This window comes from Aricia agestis, chromosome 4 (assembly GCF_905147365.1).
Source record: "Aricia agestis chromosome 4, ilAriAges1.1, whole genome shotgun sequence".
In the NCBI taxonomy this organism is placed as follows: Eukaryota; Metazoa; Arthropoda; class Insecta; order Lepidoptera; family Lycaenidae; genus Aricia; species Aricia agestis.
The window spans coordinates 20,972,340-20,993,599 of record NC_056409.1 but is presented as its reverse complement, the minus strand read 5'-3'; the positions used below and the strand labels follow the sequence as shown (position 1 = coordinate 20,993,599).

At 38.3% G+C, this 21,260-nt stretch overlaps 2 protein-coding genes across 5 annotated transcripts; both read right to left on the bottom strand.

Moving 5' to 3' along the window:
• Nucleotides 1-2,709: 2,709 nt before the first annotated feature.
• LOC121726241 (transmembrane protein 245) lies at nt 2,710-17,703 on the bottom strand. 4 transcript variants are annotated; one of them, XM_042113500.1, is made up of 15 exons: nt 17,216-17,703; nt 16,859-17,005; nt 16,515-16,743; nt 15,681-16,263; nt 15,325-15,496; nt 14,780-14,947; nt 14,197-14,208; nt 13,617-13,809; nt 12,716-12,775; nt 11,112-11,296; nt 9,523-9,657; nt 8,400-8,496; nt 5,253-5,424; nt 4,510-4,689; nt 2,710-3,068 (listed from the first exon to the last, which is right to left on the bottom strand). In XM_042113500.1, exons 1-15 carry the CDS (start codon nt 17,576-17,578, stop codon nt 3,050-3,052), a joined length of 2,715 nt encoding a protein of 904 aa, XP_041969434.1. In that variant the 5' UTR covers nt 17,579-17,703; the 3' UTR covers nt 2,710-3,049. The 4 variants fall into 4 exon arrangements, with proteins under 4 accessions (XP_041969434.1, XP_041969436.1, XP_041969435.1 ...); XM_042113502.1 differs by lacking the exon at nt 12,716-12,775; XM_042113501.1 differs by lacking the exon at nt 14,197-14,208.
• LOC121726247 lies at nt 5,998-8,055 on the bottom strand. The gene is made up of 2 exons (XM_042113513.1): nt 7,763-8,055; nt 5,998-7,643 (listed from the first exon to the last, which is right to left on the bottom strand). Exons 1-2 carry the CDS (start codon nt 7,919-7,921, stop codon nt 6,207-6,209), a joined length of 1,596 nt encoding a protein of 531 aa, XP_041969447.1. The 5' UTR covers nt 7,922-8,055; the 3' UTR covers nt 5,998-6,206.
• Nucleotides 17,704-21,260: the final 3,557 nt, after the last annotated feature.

Sequence of the window (21,260 nt, the reverse complement as noted above, 5' to 3'; positions counted from 1 at the left end):
GTCACCTTAAATATTTTCATAGTAGTATTACAAAAGTGTGCATAAAGCTAATTTCATAGACTATAAGCGTAAGAAATTTTAAAAATAGAATAAAAAAAACCAATGTAACATTAGATATCATATCTACTGCATCCAGTTTGGATTAGCTCCAACTCAAACAAGATGCTCCTTAACAACTCTTAATAAGATAAATATAACACTCACAGGTGTTGTAGAATCAAAAATTGGCACCTGATATTTCAGATCTCTGTGGACTTTACCTCAGTTTATATTACAACGAAGTATTATTGAGCAATGTAGCTATTTTACATACCAAACCAGCCTCAATCATGCTTATTGTTAAGTATAAAAGGAGCTATAGTGCTCATTATGTAAGCAGTAAAAAATTAATTTAATTTAAGAAATGTAGACTCAAAAAAATATAAATTTGCATACTATTCGTATTTGATAAAATAAATGTAGACTTTAAAACATAATATTATGAGTTCACACGCTATTCGTTTCTTGTAAAAAAATATTAACTAATTAGAAGCTAATTAGGGCGTAGCTATTTTATAATAAAAGAGGTAAGTAAGTAATTATTAATTAAAATAACCTTGTAGACCATACGGCGCGGCGGTATTTATTTTGCGTTATTATTGTATTAACATAAATAATAATATATTTAATATACGTGACGTCATAAGCTTTTTAAAATTGCAAAATTTTATTTGAATAGATTTATTTAAATACACGTGACGTCATAAGTTTTTAATTGCAAATTTTTATCTGATTGGTCGTATCGTCACACAGAAGTTATCTTAATATTTAAATTTACAGAAAATAGATTGAAATACATAACGTCTTTGGTAAATAGCAGCAGTCTATTAAATTTTTGTGAACAAAAAATAAATAGATGAGTTACAAAACGAAATAATTAAAGTAAGCTCACAACGGATTGCAACGTGGCCGGTGCACATTTTAAGAGTTCGTTTTTTCTAAACCAAACATTAGAATTTAAAAATTTCGTATTAGCTACACTGGGATGCGTATTGCGGTGCCGCTAATGCAATAAAACTTTAATATTTCTTTTGTAGCTCATAAGGTTTAATTTTGACTAATCGTCTTATCGCGTTTCGATGTAAATTAGTACTAACGACTCAGTAGGCCTGCTACGAAATTGTTTTGAGACTCAAACAATCGGACGAGAATGCCGCGTCCTGCTCTAACAACGTCATTTCACGTTTGCTAGAGTGGGATGCGGCATTCTCGTACGATTGTTTGAGTCTCAAAACGGTTTCGTGATACGGGCCCTGTATCTTAGAACAATTTCAAACGATGCTAATACCTTCACAATATACTATAAAGTATTAAGCAATAAATAAATAATCTCACTCTGCTGTCTTTAACAGCATTACGCCCGATGTTTAAACGCTGCTTAAAGTGAAGAACCTCCCAAATTATACAGTGGCTAGTAACTGCCAATAGATTATATATTATAGAAGAACATTATGTAAGTATATTGAGAGAACTTTCATAAAAAACGTTTAATTTCGGTCATTAATACTCATATAGAGAAATTCGTGATAGCAAATGGTGGACCTACGTAATTTGGTCATGTAAACAGCAGTCGTATCCCCGAAACTGATACGATTTTGATTTACGAGTCTGATTAGTTTCAAATTAGCCCGCAGCACGATCGTGCGCTAATATAGCTGTCAGGAGTGGGAAAAGTCGTTGAGATTGAATTACATAGTTCCAAAAGCACGAAAACTGAAAATCATATAATATGTGTATGTCGGAAGTAACAAAAGCTTTAACATCGGGCTGATTCGATTTTCGATTCGATTTTAGTAACTTCAAATTACTAGATCAATTAACGTAGACGCCCCATCTACCTTCAACTATTTCTGTGATGATACATACAATCATACAATAGCTACGTCCACACTGTTCCTTTTTTTGTTCATCAAAGGCATGCGTTATAGCACAGTCAACAGCGCACGTGAGGCATGCCAGCGATGCATACGCTCTGACCGTATCCAAAACTTTCGCTTTGTTCTTTTTTGGAATTTCTTATGACCAAATAAGCCGCACATATTCCACATAGTAAAATGTTCTCGTTGTATATTAAGGTGTCCATACACGGGACAATTTGTCGTTTCGATCGATCGTCGTCCAATCCATCTTTTGAACGTAAAATCGTTTGCGATTTGTCGTTCAATTTTTAACATCGAGGAGATAAATCGTTACAATAATTGTCCCGTGTATGGCCACCTTTATGTTACAATAATCTGACAGACACTGCAACTGAACAAAAATGACAATGTTGGCGTTGCGGTCGTTGACGCATTCAATTATTGAATGCGCCAAAACGAATTTTTAATGAGAGAAGATGATGAAAATTGAAGATGAAAGTGCACAGTCTGGACATAGCTAATAAATAACAAAATGTAACAACACGTAGCATAAATATTACAAAACGTTTGTAGATAAAACACTATCAGGGAATCTAATTCTTGTTGTAGGCACAGCGCTGCAAGGATATTTGGTTCGTGGCAAATGTCACCATCTTCCCCGCGTTCCATTTGATGTTAAAAACGATCAAAACACTCTGAGTGCCTCCTATTTTATTGTTCGTTTTTTTTTATTCCTATTGGAAAACGAACGAAATAAAAAAAAACGATACGAATAATAATTCGTATCGTTTTTAACATCAAATGGAACGCACTGCTAGTGATACCAGTATTATAATATGTCACTTTTAGTTTTTTTCATGCACGCCACCTGTCAAGCGTCAAAAATCGTTGCAGGTCTGCAATCTGCATATAAATTAGGCTACCTGATAGTACACATACGATACAATCTCGATGTTCAAATCTCTTTGAATAGGTATATCAATACAAAACATTTATTATAAAAATATCATATCTTCGTTCCACATTCATAAGAATATCTTCATAACGTTGCATATAAAGTATGCCATTCTCAACAATCGACTAAGTCGATTAATTCTCGAATAACCGTTAAAATCCCTTCCTATACTTATCGGTTAGTCCACGCATGCATTTCATAGGTAAGCCCCGAGCCTGAAAACAAATACAATATTCTATAAGATTTTAATATATAAAAGCGTATATTATATTATTATTAAAATAGTGTATGCCATTATGGTTATAGGAATCATACAAACATTCAGTCATGCTAGCATGCATACGAATGCATATTCGAAGGAATAAAATCATTCACAAGCACAATTCATATTGACATGATGTTCATGCGGTTATATGCAAATGAAGTATTTCATAATCATAATATTATGTTTAATATGCATTATTTATTATTAATTTTAACAACTTTTTAATTCTACGTAAATGAAATAAATTAATTAAAAAATAAAATAATTTTAAGACAGCATGACTTAAAGAAAATACCTACCGAATAGCAGAGAGCTGGTGTTAGCTTGCAGAGTACTTTAATGTAGACTATATTATATTATTTATAAAGATATAAAAAAACTATGTAATTTTTTAGCGATCAGCAAGGGGTAAATTGCATTCGTTCGAAAGAAAGTGGAGATGTTATATCACTTTCGCACACATAATATTATATATTAATTATTATTATGTATGTATCTATATTTTTTCAATTGCTTTTACAGTTCTGAATGAATATTCTAGCACACAAATTAAGCTGTAGCCTGTAAGCAAAGTGTAAACCGTGTAAAACCCAATATTGTTAAACAAATAACAGACGAGTGCAGTATGTCAGACACACGGTGGTGGCAATATCATGAAAGAGTTAATACACACCTTACTTTAAACATTCCACTATCGACCTATGTAAATAAAATTGTTTATAGAAAACTACGCCATCGGCTATTCTATTCTGATTAAGAAGACGTAGAATTCGACGGAAAAACAGACATACAATGTAGAAATTACTTCACTAAAAACCATCGATTTTTACGTCTCCGATAAATGAAACATAACAATTATAAATTCTTAATCTGAGGTAGGTAATTATTATTAATACTTAATGAGTAATGACTAATCGAATTTACGATATAGTGGAAATAATGTAAGTATAGAATTAAGTAATTACAAGAACATAAAAGTTAACGAACATTAATTAGACCCACTTGCGCCAGTCTGGGTTAATCATTTGACTTAATAAACATAAACCATGCATGCTCCTACTTCTAAGATTTGAAAGATGGTTAAATATTATCAAACCAAAAGCCCACATTTTAACAATAATGTAAAAACATATTTTGTAATTTGTAATAACAATTCAAGAACTAATTTATTTAATTGGTTACCATATTATATTATAATTTATAAATCATCAAATATGAAATCTTTAATTATTATTATTCAAGTAATAATAATTCCTAATTGCAAACCTTCCGAAAATAGATTTATTTGAGTGTGTAATTATTATAATTACTACAAAACGCCGGCACCAAGTTGTGACGTGTAATGGCGGCCATGTAGCCATGTGATGGCGGGCGGTGGCCATCTTGTTTACCTGACGCGCGAGTGCAGCGCCGCGCGCTCCTCGGCGGGCGTGTCGCGCAGGAAGGTGGATGACATGTTGAGGACCACCATGAGGCAGCATAGCAGCAGCGGGCCCAGGATCGCGCCCTCCGGCCCCAGGTAAAATATGCCGCCGGCTATTGCCAGACCCGTCACGTACGGGTGACCACCGCTGGAAAAAAGTAGAAATCATCTAATAAGTATGTGAAATAGTTTACGCACAACTATCAGTTAGATTAAAAAATATAAGCTCAGACGATGTCTGATATCTATTACAACTCTCTTATATATTTGTTATACATGTATGTATATAGAGAGTTGTTATAGATATTATGCTTCTGCCATGGTCACAGCTGGCAAACTCTCTCAATATATTGGGAGGAAAATAGATCTGAGTGAATTGCGATGACTCAGCGGCTTGGAAGCACCACGTTCGATGATGACAAGTTATCCTGCACTCGCCTGAAACTACTACCTCCTACTCGGATCTCAAACGCAGATAATATCTCTGTGTCAACAACGATAGCCATACCTTGTACTGGCCCTTTAGCCGAGACGTTTTCTCTATCGATTCTTTATAGTATTGCCGATCAACATAACCGTTCGTTAATATGACGTTGACGTTCGACTCGTCTAATGTCAATTCCATACATTTTGATCGGCGATTCTATAAAGAAGCGATAAAGAAAAGATCTTGGCTCACCCTTTGGGTATATCTCGTCTTCAAACACTTACTCTTTAATCTCAGCGTACACGGCCGCGTCTAGGAAGGCGATGGGCGCGGCCTGAGCCACGAGCAGCGCGCACGCCGCGGCGGGCCGGCCCTGCAGCCACACGTCGAGCCCCGCCGGCAGGCCCGCTAAATACGGGCCAAGGAACGGCGCCGCGCCGAGCACTGCTGCTAGAACTGAATATAGGCTGGATATAGCACCACCAACTTTACTGAGCACGGGAATACAGCGCTCACAAATTTACTAACTTCTTAAAGTATACTAAATGCGCCCACAGTGTCGCTAGAACTGAACACGGAGGTTAGATATACCAATTACAATTTATTGTGGTAAAGGATACCCAATATTGGTTCCAACAACCCAGAGGTTTTAAGCGCATACCTTAAACGCCTTACCCTTTAATTTTGCGGTTAGCACATGGCAAGAATTAAGTTTGCCATTAATTGCCTACGCTGTTTGTGAGGGCGTTTTAATTATACAGAGCTGGAGAATAGCGCTTTGGACGTGGCTTTTTATTCTTTTAGGAACAATTTTACTATTTTATTGGTCATTTAAAAACTTAAAAATAGGTAATGGCACTATAAAAAATAAAACTTTATTTCATACATCATTAATCATTATAGTGCTACTAAAAATAGTATAATTAAAAAAAATAAAAAAGGTAATTTTTATTCAAGAAAAATAACAACCTAATCAGTAAAATATAAATGTAAAAACTTAAAAAAAGTAGGCGTAAAAATATTTATAGACGGTATCTAGTGTCACGAGTCACGACCCAGAGATTACTTCGAACAGAATATTAGATTAAAATATGCAAGTGTCAACTCGGAGAAGTTTGATAAATAAAGACAATCATATTTAAAAAAATGCGTTGTCGATGCAAGAAGCATATTGTGTCAATATAAATAAAGATGGAATGGAAGAAAGGAATCATATTTTGTTGACAATGCAAGTTCTCTCAGTGCTTAGTTTTTACATCAACTCTTGGCGTCCTTAGCTGCGCGTACACATACTTATAGAACTCCAGCGCCTTCTGTCTATCGTGCTGTACCGTGTTCTTGCACTGACTGCCGACGCATCGGTTGATATACTCCTCTTTCGGGGGCGCTTTACTTTTGGTCGTTCCGCTCGTACTTCGGAGCGTTTCGACGAAATCCCTCGAGGGGTCGAAGACGACCTTCACGGTGGTTCGGTTAGTGATGTTGAGTTGGCTGTCGCGCAGCAGGTCGTCCTTGTTTATGGCGGTCATCGCTCCACCGTCGTGCAGCGTGTTGGCTTGACGTATCAGGTAGAAGGTAGGTACCTCCGTGACTTCGCTGTCGGTCGTGACGTCATTAGTGTCATTGGGGTGCTTGTCGTTGTACAGCAGGCACACGACGCGCGGGTCGAGGTCGAGGTGGCACATGTCGCTCTCTATCAGCAGCTTGACGACGTCGACGGGCAGCGCGCACGCGTCCAGGGCGCACGTGTTGTTGTTAGCGGTGTCGAGGATTATGTCGTTGAGATAGTTGTCGGAGTTGAGGAACGATATGCTGCGGCATCTGCAGTCGATTCTGTTCTCCCTGTACACCACCGTGCTAGTTTTGCAGCTGTTGGAGTCAAAATGCAGCGACAGCGGCTCGACTTTGGCGATTCTGTTTCTCGTGAATTTCATCTCCTTGTTTCCGGGTCTCTTCGCACACTTCACCCCGGCCAGGGCGTTGGTTTTGAGCAGGTTTATGTCGTTATCGGAGACGTCAGTTTTTATTGCAGAAGTTATTATGCAGTTGGCGTTGATTTCTTTGAATTTATTTCCTCGTATCAGCAAATTTTCCGCTGTTATGTTCACAGCGTTCGATCTTAAATCTTCGAATTCATTATTAATAAGTTTCACTGTGGCACTCTGTATCCCTACTGCCATGAAATCGAGATTCAATATTTTGCTGTTGGTAATAGTAAAGACGGTTCTATTGGACCGTGCCGCTACTTCTATTCCCTGGCTATCGATGTCACAGATCGTCACATTTTCGAATTCCACGCTCTCCACTTGCGTCACATTTGAAATAGCCTTAGTGTTTATAACGTTTATCTTGCTGTTGACTACTCGGAGTTTCCTGAAGTGTGATGCACCCATACATTTCTGCTCCGTACTAGAAGCGGCCGATTTGAAAATGTTTCTCGGAAACGAAACGACTTCCCTGACATTTTCTATGGTGAACTCGGGCGGAGTCTGCACCGTGATTCCAGATAGAGTCACAAACTCGAGCCTATCGCAGTCTTTAATCTTGAAGTGCTGCAGTCGGGATGGCCTTTGAAGAGTCGAGCAGTCTAACACGACTCTCACATCCCGGCAGTTTTGTACCACAACACTGCCGGCATTCTCCGTATAGAAATCCTTCAGGTATACTGTGAAAGCCTAAAAAAGAAAACAATATATTTGAAAATGGAACTATGATTTGAGAATTGTCATCTTAAAATTTCAAACTTTTTGGAACTCTTTTCAAAATTATAACCTCAAAATGTTTAGGTACTTACATTGCTCTCGACCAGCGAGCAGGTGTACGTTATTTCTGTGGCATCGCACGTCCACGGCGGTTGGCAACCGGTAAAATTGATTCTCACGGCTAAGGTAAAGTAACAAAGTCCACAGAACACAAGAGCTCGTCCTAACATTGCCACCGTAACATGTTTCATGCGTACATTTTATCTGGCGGTACAGATATACACGCGTATACACTGTATAGACACGGAGATAAATGCCGGCTTATTATTTTTTATCATCGACCAAGTGTGACTAAATTAATAGGGTCCACGACCTGCGCGATAAAAATACTAATATTTTATAAATATCTCGGGCGAATAGCGATCACCAAAATGTTATTGGCTAATTATAAATATCGTCTATTTGTAGATTCCGTAGCCCGTACTAAAACTGAGAAACGGGGCTCTTTTACTGAAGCTTTGCTGTCTCTTAACGACCCTTAATTAAACGGACGATGCCTTTAGATACGCATTTTTTGCCACTTTGAGAAAAAAAATTTGAATGAAATAAATAATTATTATTTGTAGCCGGCTCGTAATTCTTCGCGGGTGGGTCATATCAACATGAGATAACTTATACAGCAAGAAAACCTATTCTTGGTCAGCTACTACAATAATGTGAGTCACGTACCTGAAGGCAAGTAGACGACCTTAGCCCCGAAGAAGTTGTGCACCAGCCACGTCCACAGCCCATAGAACAGCGCCATCTTGAACGACGCACGGAACACCTACACAATTTTAGAATGAAGCAAAAGCATCAAGATAGCTTTCCCTTAGATACCAAAAGTTTGAAGCCCTGAAATTTTACTTACGCAGTAACTATAAAGTAATTTTTAAATATTTTGATCAGTAAGTTGTTAACGAGTCTCAGATTTTTGAAGCCTTGTGATTCGAACATGACTATAACAGAAAACCCCGCAAGCTTCTTGGATCATTCCATAAAATTCGTATTTATTTACATCAGGGGTTACCAAACTTATTTTGTCTACTGCCCACTTTGAGGACTAATTATGTTTTAGCCCCCCCATTGTTTCAATTTAAAATGCATCCAGATGAAATAAATCACCACCAAGCCCCCATACACAACGCCTCCATTTATTTTCTGGGCCCCACACACGTCTAAAGGGGGGCGCCACTTTAGACCTTCAGCACCCACAAGGGGGCGTTATTGCCCACTTTGGGAAAGGCTGATTCACATGATACAAACGTAATTCTCCATCAGAGGCCCGATTCTCGTGCTTTGAAAAATGCTTCAATCGCAGGTTGTTTTCCTCGCGTCCTAGTGAGAGTCTGCGATGGAAATGACAATGGAGTCATGAGAATTGGCCACCGTGCGTCCTACAGACGTATTTTATAAAAATATGACTTACTGCTATCGAGGGAAAAGAACCACGATTTTTTTTTTTAAATGAAATAAGGGGGCAAACGAGCAAACGGGTCACCTGATGGAAAGCAACTTCCGTCGCCCATGGACACTCGCAGCATCAGAAGAGCAGCAGGTGCGTTGCCGGCCTTTTAAGGGGTAATAGGGGAGGGTAGGGATGGGAATAGGGGAGGGTACGGAAGGAAATAGGGGAGGGTAGGGAAAGGAAAAGGGTAGGGGATTGGGCCTCCGGTAAACTCACTCACTCGGCGAAACACAGCGGAAGCGCTCTTTCACGCCGGTTTTCTGTGAGGACGTGGTATTTCTCCGGTCGAGCCGGCCCATTCGTGCCGAAGCATGGCTCTTCCACGTCAAGACATGTGTAAATTACCTGATTAATGGCAACAGAGAGCGCGATGCCGAGCCGCGAGCCGAAGTTGGGCTGCACGCGCGTGATCACCTCCACCGGCTTGTAGAACGCGCTGCTCGACGCCAGCAGGTAGAACAGCGTCGTGAAGAACACCACCTGGGTGAGGACGGTAATGATTTCACACCTCGTAACCCCAAGCGATAGCTTTCTACAGCGTCAGATTACTGAATCCGCAGCGGAAAGCAAGGCATGACAGTTTGAGATAGTAGTTTTCCGCGACGTCTGCTCATGAATGTTTTTAGGGTTCCGTACCCAAAGGGTAAATACGGGACCCTGTTACTAAGACTTCGTTGTCTGTCCGTCTGTCTGTCTGTCTCCAGGCTGTAACTCAAGAACGGTAATAGCTAAAGATTTGAAATTTTCACAGATTATGTATCTCTGTTGCCGCTATAACAACAAATACTAAAAACAAAATAAAACCAATATTTAAGGGGGGCTCATACAAGAAACGTATTTTTTTTGGCCTTATTTGCTCTATATCAATAATGGCAACAGGTAGGTACTTGAAGTTTTCTCAAAGTACTTAGTTATATGTGTACAGTGTACTATAGTGTTTAATAATAATATTAAAATAAAATAAAAAATTATGGGGGGCTCCTATACAAAAACACAATTTTGGCCTAATTTTGCTCTATAATCGTACGGAACCCTTCGTGCCCGTGCGCGAGTCAACCCTCGCACTTGGCCGATTATTGCTAATAAAATAAGACAGAAAGGAACTTTTGTCGTGTGAGTGCAAAATGTAAATCATCCACATGAGATGCAAAGGTATACCTGGTATACCGTGGTTCGGAAGGTGCTGAGAGAACTCCTGATTCTTTATAAATACAAGTTTGGGAGTTTCGGCGTTGTTTTAGGAACGGAAAGCATATGCTACTATGCAAATTACATTCATCATCATCATCATCACTACCATATTATACCATGCATCGTCCCATGATTATGAGTCTATTATGACCCTGTTATTGGTACTTTTCATAGTCTTTTAGATCGAGACTCGAGTTTGTCAAGCGATAATTAAAAAAAATCTATACTTAATATTATAAACTTGAAGAGTATGTTTTCTTGAACGCGCTAATCTCAGAAACTACAGGTCCGATTTAAAAACTTATTTCAGTGTTAGATTGCTAATTTATCGAGGCGATTAAGGCTATAGGCTATATATTATCACGTTAAGACGTATTAACGTCCGAATAAACTCAGGAAAATGTGAGAAATCGGGGGAAATATTAGAAAGGGTTTATGTCACGAACTACTAGAGCAATTTCATAGCAATATTTGGCACGGATATAGAGTAGACCACGTGAAGGGAGTATACATAGCTATTTTTATGGGAAAATGTACGGTTTCTGTATAATTCCTAATTTACGCGGGCGAAGCCGCGCGGGACATCTAGTAGTATATATAGTCGGAAGTAGCACAACCTGTTGTGATCGAGCTGATTCGATTCTGATGATTCTGTCGAGAGTAAGGCAGCTGTACGAAAATTGGTGTGTCGCATTTATGATGTAATGTATCAGAACATTGTCCATTAATCTCCCGACACGTACCAGGTTGATGAACATGTTGATGATGGCGCCGCTACCGCTGAGCAGCAGCGACGTGACCGCGCCGAGCGAGCCCGCCAGCAGCGACACGTTGCTGGCGAGCGGCGCCCACACGCCCGTCGCCAGCGCGCTCAGCGTGCCCACGTTCGCGCGCACCCACGACACCAGCCCGCTGTAGTCGAACATGTCTGCCGGGTATAAGCAATATTGTATTACTGACGTCTGCCGGATATAAGCAATAATTAACCTCTTAATTAAATATATTTTAAAAAATTGATACGCTATAAGTACAATGTTTTGCCTGATACAATTTGGTATTGGCTCCATTGACTATTTATCAGCCCCATTCAAACTTAACCACACCTTTCTATAGGATCAAACCTACGAATAATAAAAACTAAGGAGGAGTAACTGTGTCAAAAAGTTCCACGAGTTACAAAATGAGACCCGAATACATACATACATACATACATGCATACTTTATGCATGTATTCAGTACACAATTTTATGTAAGAAGTGACAATTATTGTCAACGGCTTTATTTCATATAACTAGAGATCGCCCAATGATCGAAATTCGACCTTACTTGCAACGACATTACTACCTATATTTTGTAAAAAATATTGATTTCATCATAGGTTTTTTCAATTCTTGTCTCTGGGACTCAGCTGGCCGTTTAAGCATTGTCTAATCATAAACTTATAATAATTTTAAGTTTATGTGTCTAATAGTATCTAAAATTAAATAAAAAAAACAATAATCCATTTTCAATTTGTCAACTTGTTGACAACAGACTTTAACCATAAATAAAAGAGTATAATTCGTATGTATAGGCTTGTCACTCAATAATCTGTAATTTTTCCTAGTAGTAGTGTCGTAGTGTGTGTAACGTTTTATTTGTTCAAAATATATATGATAAAAGCATAATTTTAAAATAATATTAGCTCGATGCACTCCTTCACCATATAAACTCTAACTGTGCGAAATTTCATGCACCTACGTTTCCCCATTTTTCGTAAAAAGGGTTACAAAGTTTTTCTTTCACGTATTAATATATAGATATTTTGTCATTTTTTGGTGTACGAAAAGGAACCAAATTCAAAACGGTTGAAGTATGGGACTTACGTTTCCTTTGTTGTTATTATTCGTAGGATCAAACTAAACAAACGCTAAGTATTCTTACTTAGCCTTTATTTAGTGCTGCGAAAGACCAGTGCAGTGGTGAAGACTGAGAGCGGAGACTCCGCCTCTTTAGGTGGCTAAGTAACAGGACGACTATAATGACAAAGTTAAAGATAGAAAAAATTAAGTTATTTCTATGTTAAAACTACTCGAAACAAAATAAACACGTCAAACCAAAAAATACTGAAAAGGGGGCTAAGGTTTTAAGGTTATACATAACCTATAAATCATAAACGCTGAAAAGACGAGTGAAAATGTCAGAAAGCTTAAAAATGCTACTAATTTTACTTTGGGTGAAATAGTGTGTGAAACAAATGATGCCATGATATGTTTTATACAATGATTTACAAATTGTTGCGTTCTGGAAACCATCTCATAAGAGTAAAACAAGAAAACTGTCAAAATTTAAACGTCAACAAACTTACTCGAAGAGAAAATACTTTCATACACTTGTTTTAACATTGTGGACCAAAGTGTTGGTGATTCTGTAGAGTAAATCGATTACATAAATACAATATACAGGATGCTACGAATAATAAAAACTAAGGAATCGTAACTCCCATACTACGAGTATTACCGTTTAGGTTCCTTTTGATCTGTCATGTAACGTCAGCCTAGTACCGCTCATGGTCACCTAAATATTGCAAATGTATTGAAATGTGTACCTAAGGTACACTTTTTTGACAAGTATTGTGGAGCATGTTTTTTGACAGAGTTACTTTTCCTTAGTTTTTATTATTTGTAGACAGGATGAATATTAATATTGTAAATCAAGAAAAAAATATAATATTAAAAGTACAAATTCTTTTGTTTTGCTGTCAAACGCAAACACAAAAGAACAGTCTCTTATTCTGCAACCATATACATTGTATGGGGTGTTAAAAACGCTCCTTTGCTGTAAAAGTGCTAAGTATCTAAGATTTATACATCTTCACCAATGGATGGCGCTTTAAACTAAACGCTATCAAGCGGCCAACATACAGCCGGACAAGGCTCATTTGGCAAGAATCCAAAATCAGAACTAGCGCCCCCATATTGTTAAATGTCACTATATCATTTTACGCGCTCAATTTCATCCAAGTACCACACTAGGCCGAAGTTACGCCGGCGTAAACTCCGCCGCAAATGTCAAACGCATACAAAATACGGACGGAACGCGACGGAATAGTGTGTCATCCCTCGCGTTCCGTCCGTATTTTGTATGCGTTTGAAACGCGGCGGAATTTACGCCGGCGTAACTTCGGCCTAGTGTGTTTCGACGCTATGAATCGACTTCTCTCATAGTACCATCCTTGTCAATCATCGAGCCATCATGACACCACTAACCTGGCATAGCCGTGACGTCACTGACGAAGTTGTCCCACGAGTCCTGCACGGCGGTCCCGTCGACCTGCGGCCCGGTGGTAGCGGCGAAGTGTCCGGACACCCAGCTCTGGTACACCCTGTCCCATATCTCCAGCACCTGCTGTTCCACCTTCGCTATCTTCTCAGGGTCACCCTCGCGGAGTATACTCTTCACCTTTATGGAGAACATCAATATTTTCTTTTGTTATCAACATGATATGTTTTATGTCAATTATTTGTTATGGGTAATTAAGTACAATGATATGTATTTATTTAATAAGATTACATTGTTACATTTCACAACAATATTCTTTCATGACTGTTTAATTTTCAAGATATAACATATAACTACATAATATTACATACCTACATATTATTATAAGAGGAAAATTAGACCTGTTATAGTTCTCAGCTATTTAATTAATATTTTACAAGTAATGTAGGCACCGATGGAAGAATAAATTGCAATTAGTTTAGATCAAGAATAATAAAAAGAGAATAGTAATTAAAAATACATGACACATGACATAAAAAGCTTTACAACATCTATAACTACACTTACATATCTCATAATCTGGATATTATACAGCAGCATGAAGTGTAAAACAATACATTACAATAAATATGAATGTTATAAAGAGAACAACTAGAAAAAATACTCTAAAATCCTATATTTTATACTTTTTTATAAGCTTTTGCATGGTAAAAGGCTTTACGGCTGATTTTTCAAGATTGAAGTACTAATATAGACCTCTTACAACTTTAAGATTGCTCGGGATTAATAGAAGGTAAATTGATAGCTTTTGTATACCTGAGGAAATTGATTCCTACCTGCAGTTGACAGACCTACGTTGTTTGGTCGGCTTATGTCAATTCAAGGTTAGCTGTGATTGGTCGGATGAGTTTGACTTAACGCGACCAAATTACTTAGGTCCGCCATCCGCCTAGGTATCAACTTCTCTGATAGTACAGATGCTTTTGCTTTAGCTTTTGTACAGATGTGCTAATGTGCAATTAGATTAGCCGAGCGATTTTAAGGTTATGCGTGGACCATAATATTATTTAGACTGTAAAATAATATACTGAAAATATTTTTGCAACAAAACTTTAAAATTTAAAAACCAACAACATAAAATAATACTCACACCTGTTGAGATTCCTTCCCTGCCGTACGTGTAAGCGTTGTCAATGAGAGAATCTAGCTTCTCTTCCCAGCCTTCGGGCAAGTATGCATGTAGTTCACTGTTCTGTACGAATGTACTGTTCAGTAGGCTGCCACTGAGTTGGACAACCACTATAGCTTCAGAGTATATCTGAAAGTCATTGAATCATTAAAACACATTCCTACTTCTCCTTTTTGGGGGGTAGGGTAGAGCCATGAGAGTAATCTCAGTTCCGTCATTATTAAAAAAAGTCACTCACATTCTTTAAGATGTTTGTGCAATCTGAAAATATCTCTTCACTACATATTTTTGCAAATCGTATAAAGTGCATTCACAAAAAAAGAGTTTTCATTACTTCCTTTCTCTAGCGGTTACTTCCATTACGTTGTCTTGTATGTCAGTTTGGCCATTATACTCAGAGTGGTCTCCGAGAATAATAAGAAATGTATATTAATTGTAGAAAATCAAGAATGCGTCCTTTTCAAGTCTTTCGAAACTCGCGAGTACGGCATAACATTTCTATGTACCTGTATACAAATGAAGACAATGGCCACGGTGAGGAACAGTATGAGGCCGACAATGACGATACAAGTGGACACCGTGTCCACCGACTCGTACGCCATGTCCTTGACGCTTCTATTGCAGATCGACATCATACGACCGACACCGCGGATCTGTGCCGGCAATAATGCCGATTGCCTGAAAAAAGATATTGCACTTTATTGCACACATGACACAGCAACTTATTCACTATTAAAAAAAAACACTTTTTAAACTTAGAAAATAAAAGACGCATAAATCAGTGTACCACTAAGGTTTTTTTTCAATGCCTTTTTTCGTGATTTTACTTTTATGAAATTTAATAGAGAAATATTATTATTACCTTTCATCCCACCACTTCCTAACTTTAGACACCACATTATTCAAATGTTTTTCAAAGAATAGCCAAACTCCAAAGAAATTTAACAGATTCTTCAATATATGAATGGCTAAGAAAAATAACATCACAGGCAACAACCAAATATGTTTCCAGACCAGCATACAAAAGCAGGCGGAAAATAATAATTTGAAATAGAGAGCCGTTTCATCATCGGTAAAGTTATTGCGAATATAGTTATCGTCTAGTGATTGCTGTCTGTAGGAGAGTAAGCGGCTATCATTCTTTGTTTTCATCTTGCCCAATGGTAGCGCTGACATAGTTCTAGTCTTGAAGAGCATTTTGGCCTGTCGGACATTACGTATTGGATTCTCATCGTTCCCTGCAGCCCAGCTTCCTCTTTTGCCCATCAAATCTCCCTCTGGTGTGGTAGGGGTGTCGATATCTGGAGTAGATTCTTTCTCGCTGTCCACTTCTGGTATAGTATCTTCTGGCTTTTCATCAATCTTTTCATCTTCTAGTTTTTTAATGCTGCTATTAGTGCATGTCAGAACATCATGCAATGCTGTAATGATAGATGCTTCTGGATCTGTAATTTAAAGGATATCATGTTTAATAATACCATCAAATTATATAAATCACCTCATTATCTTATGTTATTATCACTAGCTAAACACCTACACCATATAAGGTAAAATAACTATGTTGGTATAATTATTTCTTTGATATATTTCTATGCCTTTATTAAGTGAATCTTTAATTAACATATGACACTGTCATCTCTGGGTTTTACACACAAAATTATGTATTGTGGCAACAAAATTGTAACAACAATATTACCTTGTAGCTGTAACTGTTTGTGGACATGTAACACTTCCAGTGTAAATCCTGTCACCGCAGTCGACTGTAGCAGCACAAACATGTACACTCGGTAGGACCCAGCTATGTTGGACAGAAAACTGGCAATAACAAGCCAGAGAACATGGGAGGTGAGGCGGAAAAAACCTGAGTTGCTCGGAGACCAGAGAGTGTAAACACTGATGATATATGCTATGGCTATGGTCAATGTCTGAAAATCAAGGTTCTTTTAAGTAAAAGGACATTAATGCATAATGAGATTATGTCATTAAATAATAACATTTAAATTACATCCACTTTTTAAACTGCGAAGTTGGAGTACTTACAATGTAAGAACTGCAAACATTGATCAAAAGTGTTGTAGAGAAACCAATAAAGCTGCTCAGCTGCCAGAAAATGCAGCACAAACTCCTCGGTATGGCATTGTACAACCAGGGCAGGATGAATACTGCCGACATTATGGCTATTATGGTCTGAAATACATAACATTGCATTTAGTCTGTAGAAAATAATTTGTCTGCCTAATTATTAGAATAGGTATTTACCCCAGGCTTACACAATAATTATTGGTTTGGCTTTCTTTGAGTGTCAGTAGCCAGTAGTAGCAGTAGCTTTTTCAATGTATCAGTTTGGAAAAGCTACTGCCTACTGACAAATACTTCTAATTTACTTGGAGCACTTACCTTATAGTGCTTTCTGAACTGGTTCCCGACAGTGTCAGAGGCATAGTTTATGACACTGAAGGGTGTGACCATCAACGCGACTACCATGGAACTATCGCTTTTATCCAAATTCTCAAACCATGTTTTGATCTTTCTTGATAGTCTATACTTAAATGGGTGGAGCAGCGATCCCACGAGTAAGGCCCAAAACAGAGGTTTGAAGAAAGGCTCCAGGATTAGAAATAGCACATACACAGCAGCACAGCAAATAGCAAGAACGAATAACGCAAACGCATTGTAAAATCCATGTTTCATTGGCTTTTCGTTGCCTTCGGTTATCCCACCGATTATACTGAAGATATTTTCAAACGGAGATTGCTGCATCTTGACGACGCTGCCCTACCACTTAATACTTATCTTAAAACTAAATAATTAAATATTATTCGGGTGGAGCAACTACATGCGAATAAATAGTAAATCGTGAGATCATCGTCAAAATTTTTCGGAATATTTTGAAAAGTCCATGTCAATTGTCATCTGTCAGTTGAACATGACAGTCGAAAACAGCTGGCATTTTAGACATTTACATATTATTAATAATAATAATAATAAGAATAAGAATACTTTTTAATACTTTAATAATGAACTATAATTGCACATAAAAAAAATACAAAATGCGAAAGAGAAACAATTTTTAGGAAGAGCGCAAAGCCAGGTCTTACCGCTTTAGGCGGTCTCTTCCAGACAACCATAAAAACATATTTTTTACTTTATATAATTTTGTATACAAGGAATAAAAGCTTTGGTTTTTTCGGTTGTTTTTCCGGACAGTTTATAATTAAGCATTTTCATCAGTGTAGCATTTATCATATTATTACATAATATATTATATATTATTATATTATATATAAAAAACTCAAACTGACTGACATGGTGATCTATCAACGTACAGCCCAAACCACTGGACCGATCGGGCTGAAAGCGCATTGAGTAACTTTGTATGGACCTGTGGCGTCATTTTTTTTCTTGTTTGTTCTTGTGTATTAATGTGTTGTAGGTAAAATGACTCTAGGGTATTGTTCCCATAATATAATGTCGATTATTTCCACTATTTAGCGAATTTTGGCCTTAGTGCAGTATAAGTTATGACGCCGGACGCCACCTTTCGGCAGAATTTTCAATCTAACTTTTAATCTTTTCGGTAAAGCGGTCGTTTTTTGCACCCTTGGGGGCACGTGTGCTTCTCGCCGGCTGATCCGGACAACACTGCCAACTCTGTTGCCAATGTGGAACACCACATTGGCAACAGAGTTGGCAGTGTTGTCCCTTGCAACAGCAAGGGATGGAACTTTTCATTCCGTCCTCTGTAGTGCCAACTGGCGGCAGATTTCGTCCCTGGTTTGGTTCATCCTCGAAAAAAGCTTCTCGCTGGAAGCAGAAGGCTTACCAATCCTGGGCCAATGCAGTGTCTGCTCGGGATTTAAATACAAGCACATATAAAATGGAGTACAACCTGGCCTCTAGGTCCCTCAAGAGAGAGATCACTGATCGGGCAAAGAAACAGCACGTCAATTGGCAAGATACTCGAGCGCCTCCCTTCGGGAATCCTTGCATTCTGGTCTCTGGCCAAAGCTATTGAAGGGACTTTCTACAAACAGTACGGGTTCCGTAAGGGAGTCTACGGCGCACATACAGTCTGCATGGCCGCGCCATGCCGACTGTATGTGCGCCGCAGACTCGATCACATAAAAAGTGTGCCGTCTGCGATCTCCCTATGGGTCGCTCGGCTGGTGATCTCTTGGCGTACCTAACTCATCGTTGAGCTCAGGCAATTGAGTCGAAGGGAGAGGCATTGGCTGTTAGTTTGGAAATTGCGAAGGCCTTTTTTGGCATAAAGCGCTGCTATCAAAGCTTCCATCATACGGGCTGCCCGAGAAATTATGCAAGTGGGTCACGAGTTTCTTAGCAGACAGAAGCAAGAAGGCGTAGCTGACGGCGAATGCTCGGAAACTCAGTCTGTTGGTGCTGGTGTCCCTCAGGGCTGTGTGCTATCGCCTACCCTATTCATACTGCATATCAATGACAATATGTTACAAACCAACGGCATTCATTGCTATGCGGATGATAGTACAGGTGATGCTGTATATACCGGCTCCCCCAATATTTCTCGGCTAAATGTCATTGAGAGTCGAAACGAACTTGTGTCTAAGGTGGAGAATTCATTGGAGAAGGTCTCTGAATGGGGTAGACGTAACTTGGTCCAATTCAACCCCGCCAAGACACAAGTCTGCGCGTTCACCTCTAAAAAGTCACCAATGATCGTATATTATATCCTCGTTTTGAGGGCTCATCTTTAACCATCTCCCCTAGCATTGAAATACTTGGCGTTAACAAGTAAGACTATATAATATTATGTGTCCCTTGTATAGAGTTCACTGTGAAAGAAGCAGCGCTGAAATACGTTTTTTTTTGTGATTTGCATAGACAAGCGCCCTGGCGTAAAGAGTTTCCCCGTACAAACGTGAAAAAAATGTTCTCTTTCAGCGCTACTACTTTTACACTAAACTCTATACACGAGACTCATAGGTACACAGTACACACCATAACGTATTATCACTTAGTTTTGTTATACCCTGTATACTAATAATATGAAGCTGAAGTGTTTGGGTGTTTGAAAGTGTTAATCTCAGGAACTGCTTATTCGATTTGAATAAATATTTTTGTGTTGGATGGCCCATATGTCGAGGAAGGCTTTAAGCTAATAAATAATGCCGTTTTTTTATTTTCCTGAGTATTTACTTTTAGTTGAAAATACGAACTCAAAATGCCTAATATCTCGGCTCCGGTATAGTTTAGCTATATGTCCCCCATAATAAAGTTTACTCCCCTTGATATGTTCTTTCATAATATGCCGGTTTGGTGAGAGGCCGCGTAATTTGAAAATGACGCCAATATTACCCAAACCCCTTTGGCATCCAAGTAGATGATATGACGTAGGCATCCGCTAAGAAAGGATTTTAATAAATTCTACCTCCAAGGGGTTAAAATAGGGGATGAAAGTTTGTATGCAATAATACTGCTTAACGGGAGCGAAGCCGCGGGCTAAAGCTCGTAATATTATAACATAATTATTATTAAACATACCTAGTATCATATAAAAACGTGGTAGTCATATTGATTTGATCCTTCGAGACGATTTTGCTATATATTTTAATGGGATGATTATTATTTTTATGCTATAAAAATTACTTACCAAAAGTTTTTTGATTTCGTTCCAATAACTTTCTCAAGAAGCATAATATTTTAGCATACATCAGCATGAAAAACTGCAAGTTTATAATATCAGATTATAAAAATAGCTGTTATAATTTATAGCCTATAGGTAACAGGGTTAGGCCCGTATTTTTAGTCAGTACTTAAGGAGCGCCTCGGCCTCAAGGCACGGTTCGCCTCTGTGATTGGTCCAAATTTTGACAGCCAACCAATCACAGAGCCTGAAACGTTCCTTGAGGTCGAGGCGCTTTTTAAGTATTGACCAAGAATACGGGTGCAAGTATACGTCAGCCCCGGATCTTCAATTTTTTTAGGCGGGGCAAAAACTGAAAAATGCCGCCCCGCCTACCTACTTATGTTTATTTTCACCTTTATCATCCATATAATTTCAGCTATCAATATTTAACAGGGTAGGGTTTAAAAGCGAGCGAGAGCTGGGCACGTATTTTGATTTTGAACTAGGTATGCCTACGCGCCTTGCGAATAATAAATGTTCGTGCAGCACGTCTCACTCCGCGCTCAGGGTATCGACGGTGAAGTTGATATGGCCATGAAATTGCTGTACTTGTGCTATTATTTGTTTCGCAGACCGTGGTCAAAGTTAAATAAATGATGAGTCGTCCATTGGTCCGTGAAGTGTCAGCAGTCTTGTAACTTGTTTAATGACCTAATTTCCTATGTTGTTAGGGAATTTTAACAGATATAATATTACTAATAGATGAAGGAAAACACAAAATAAATACGCCAATTGTTTACATAATGTTTGTGAGGGAAACACCATGCAAAGATCTTA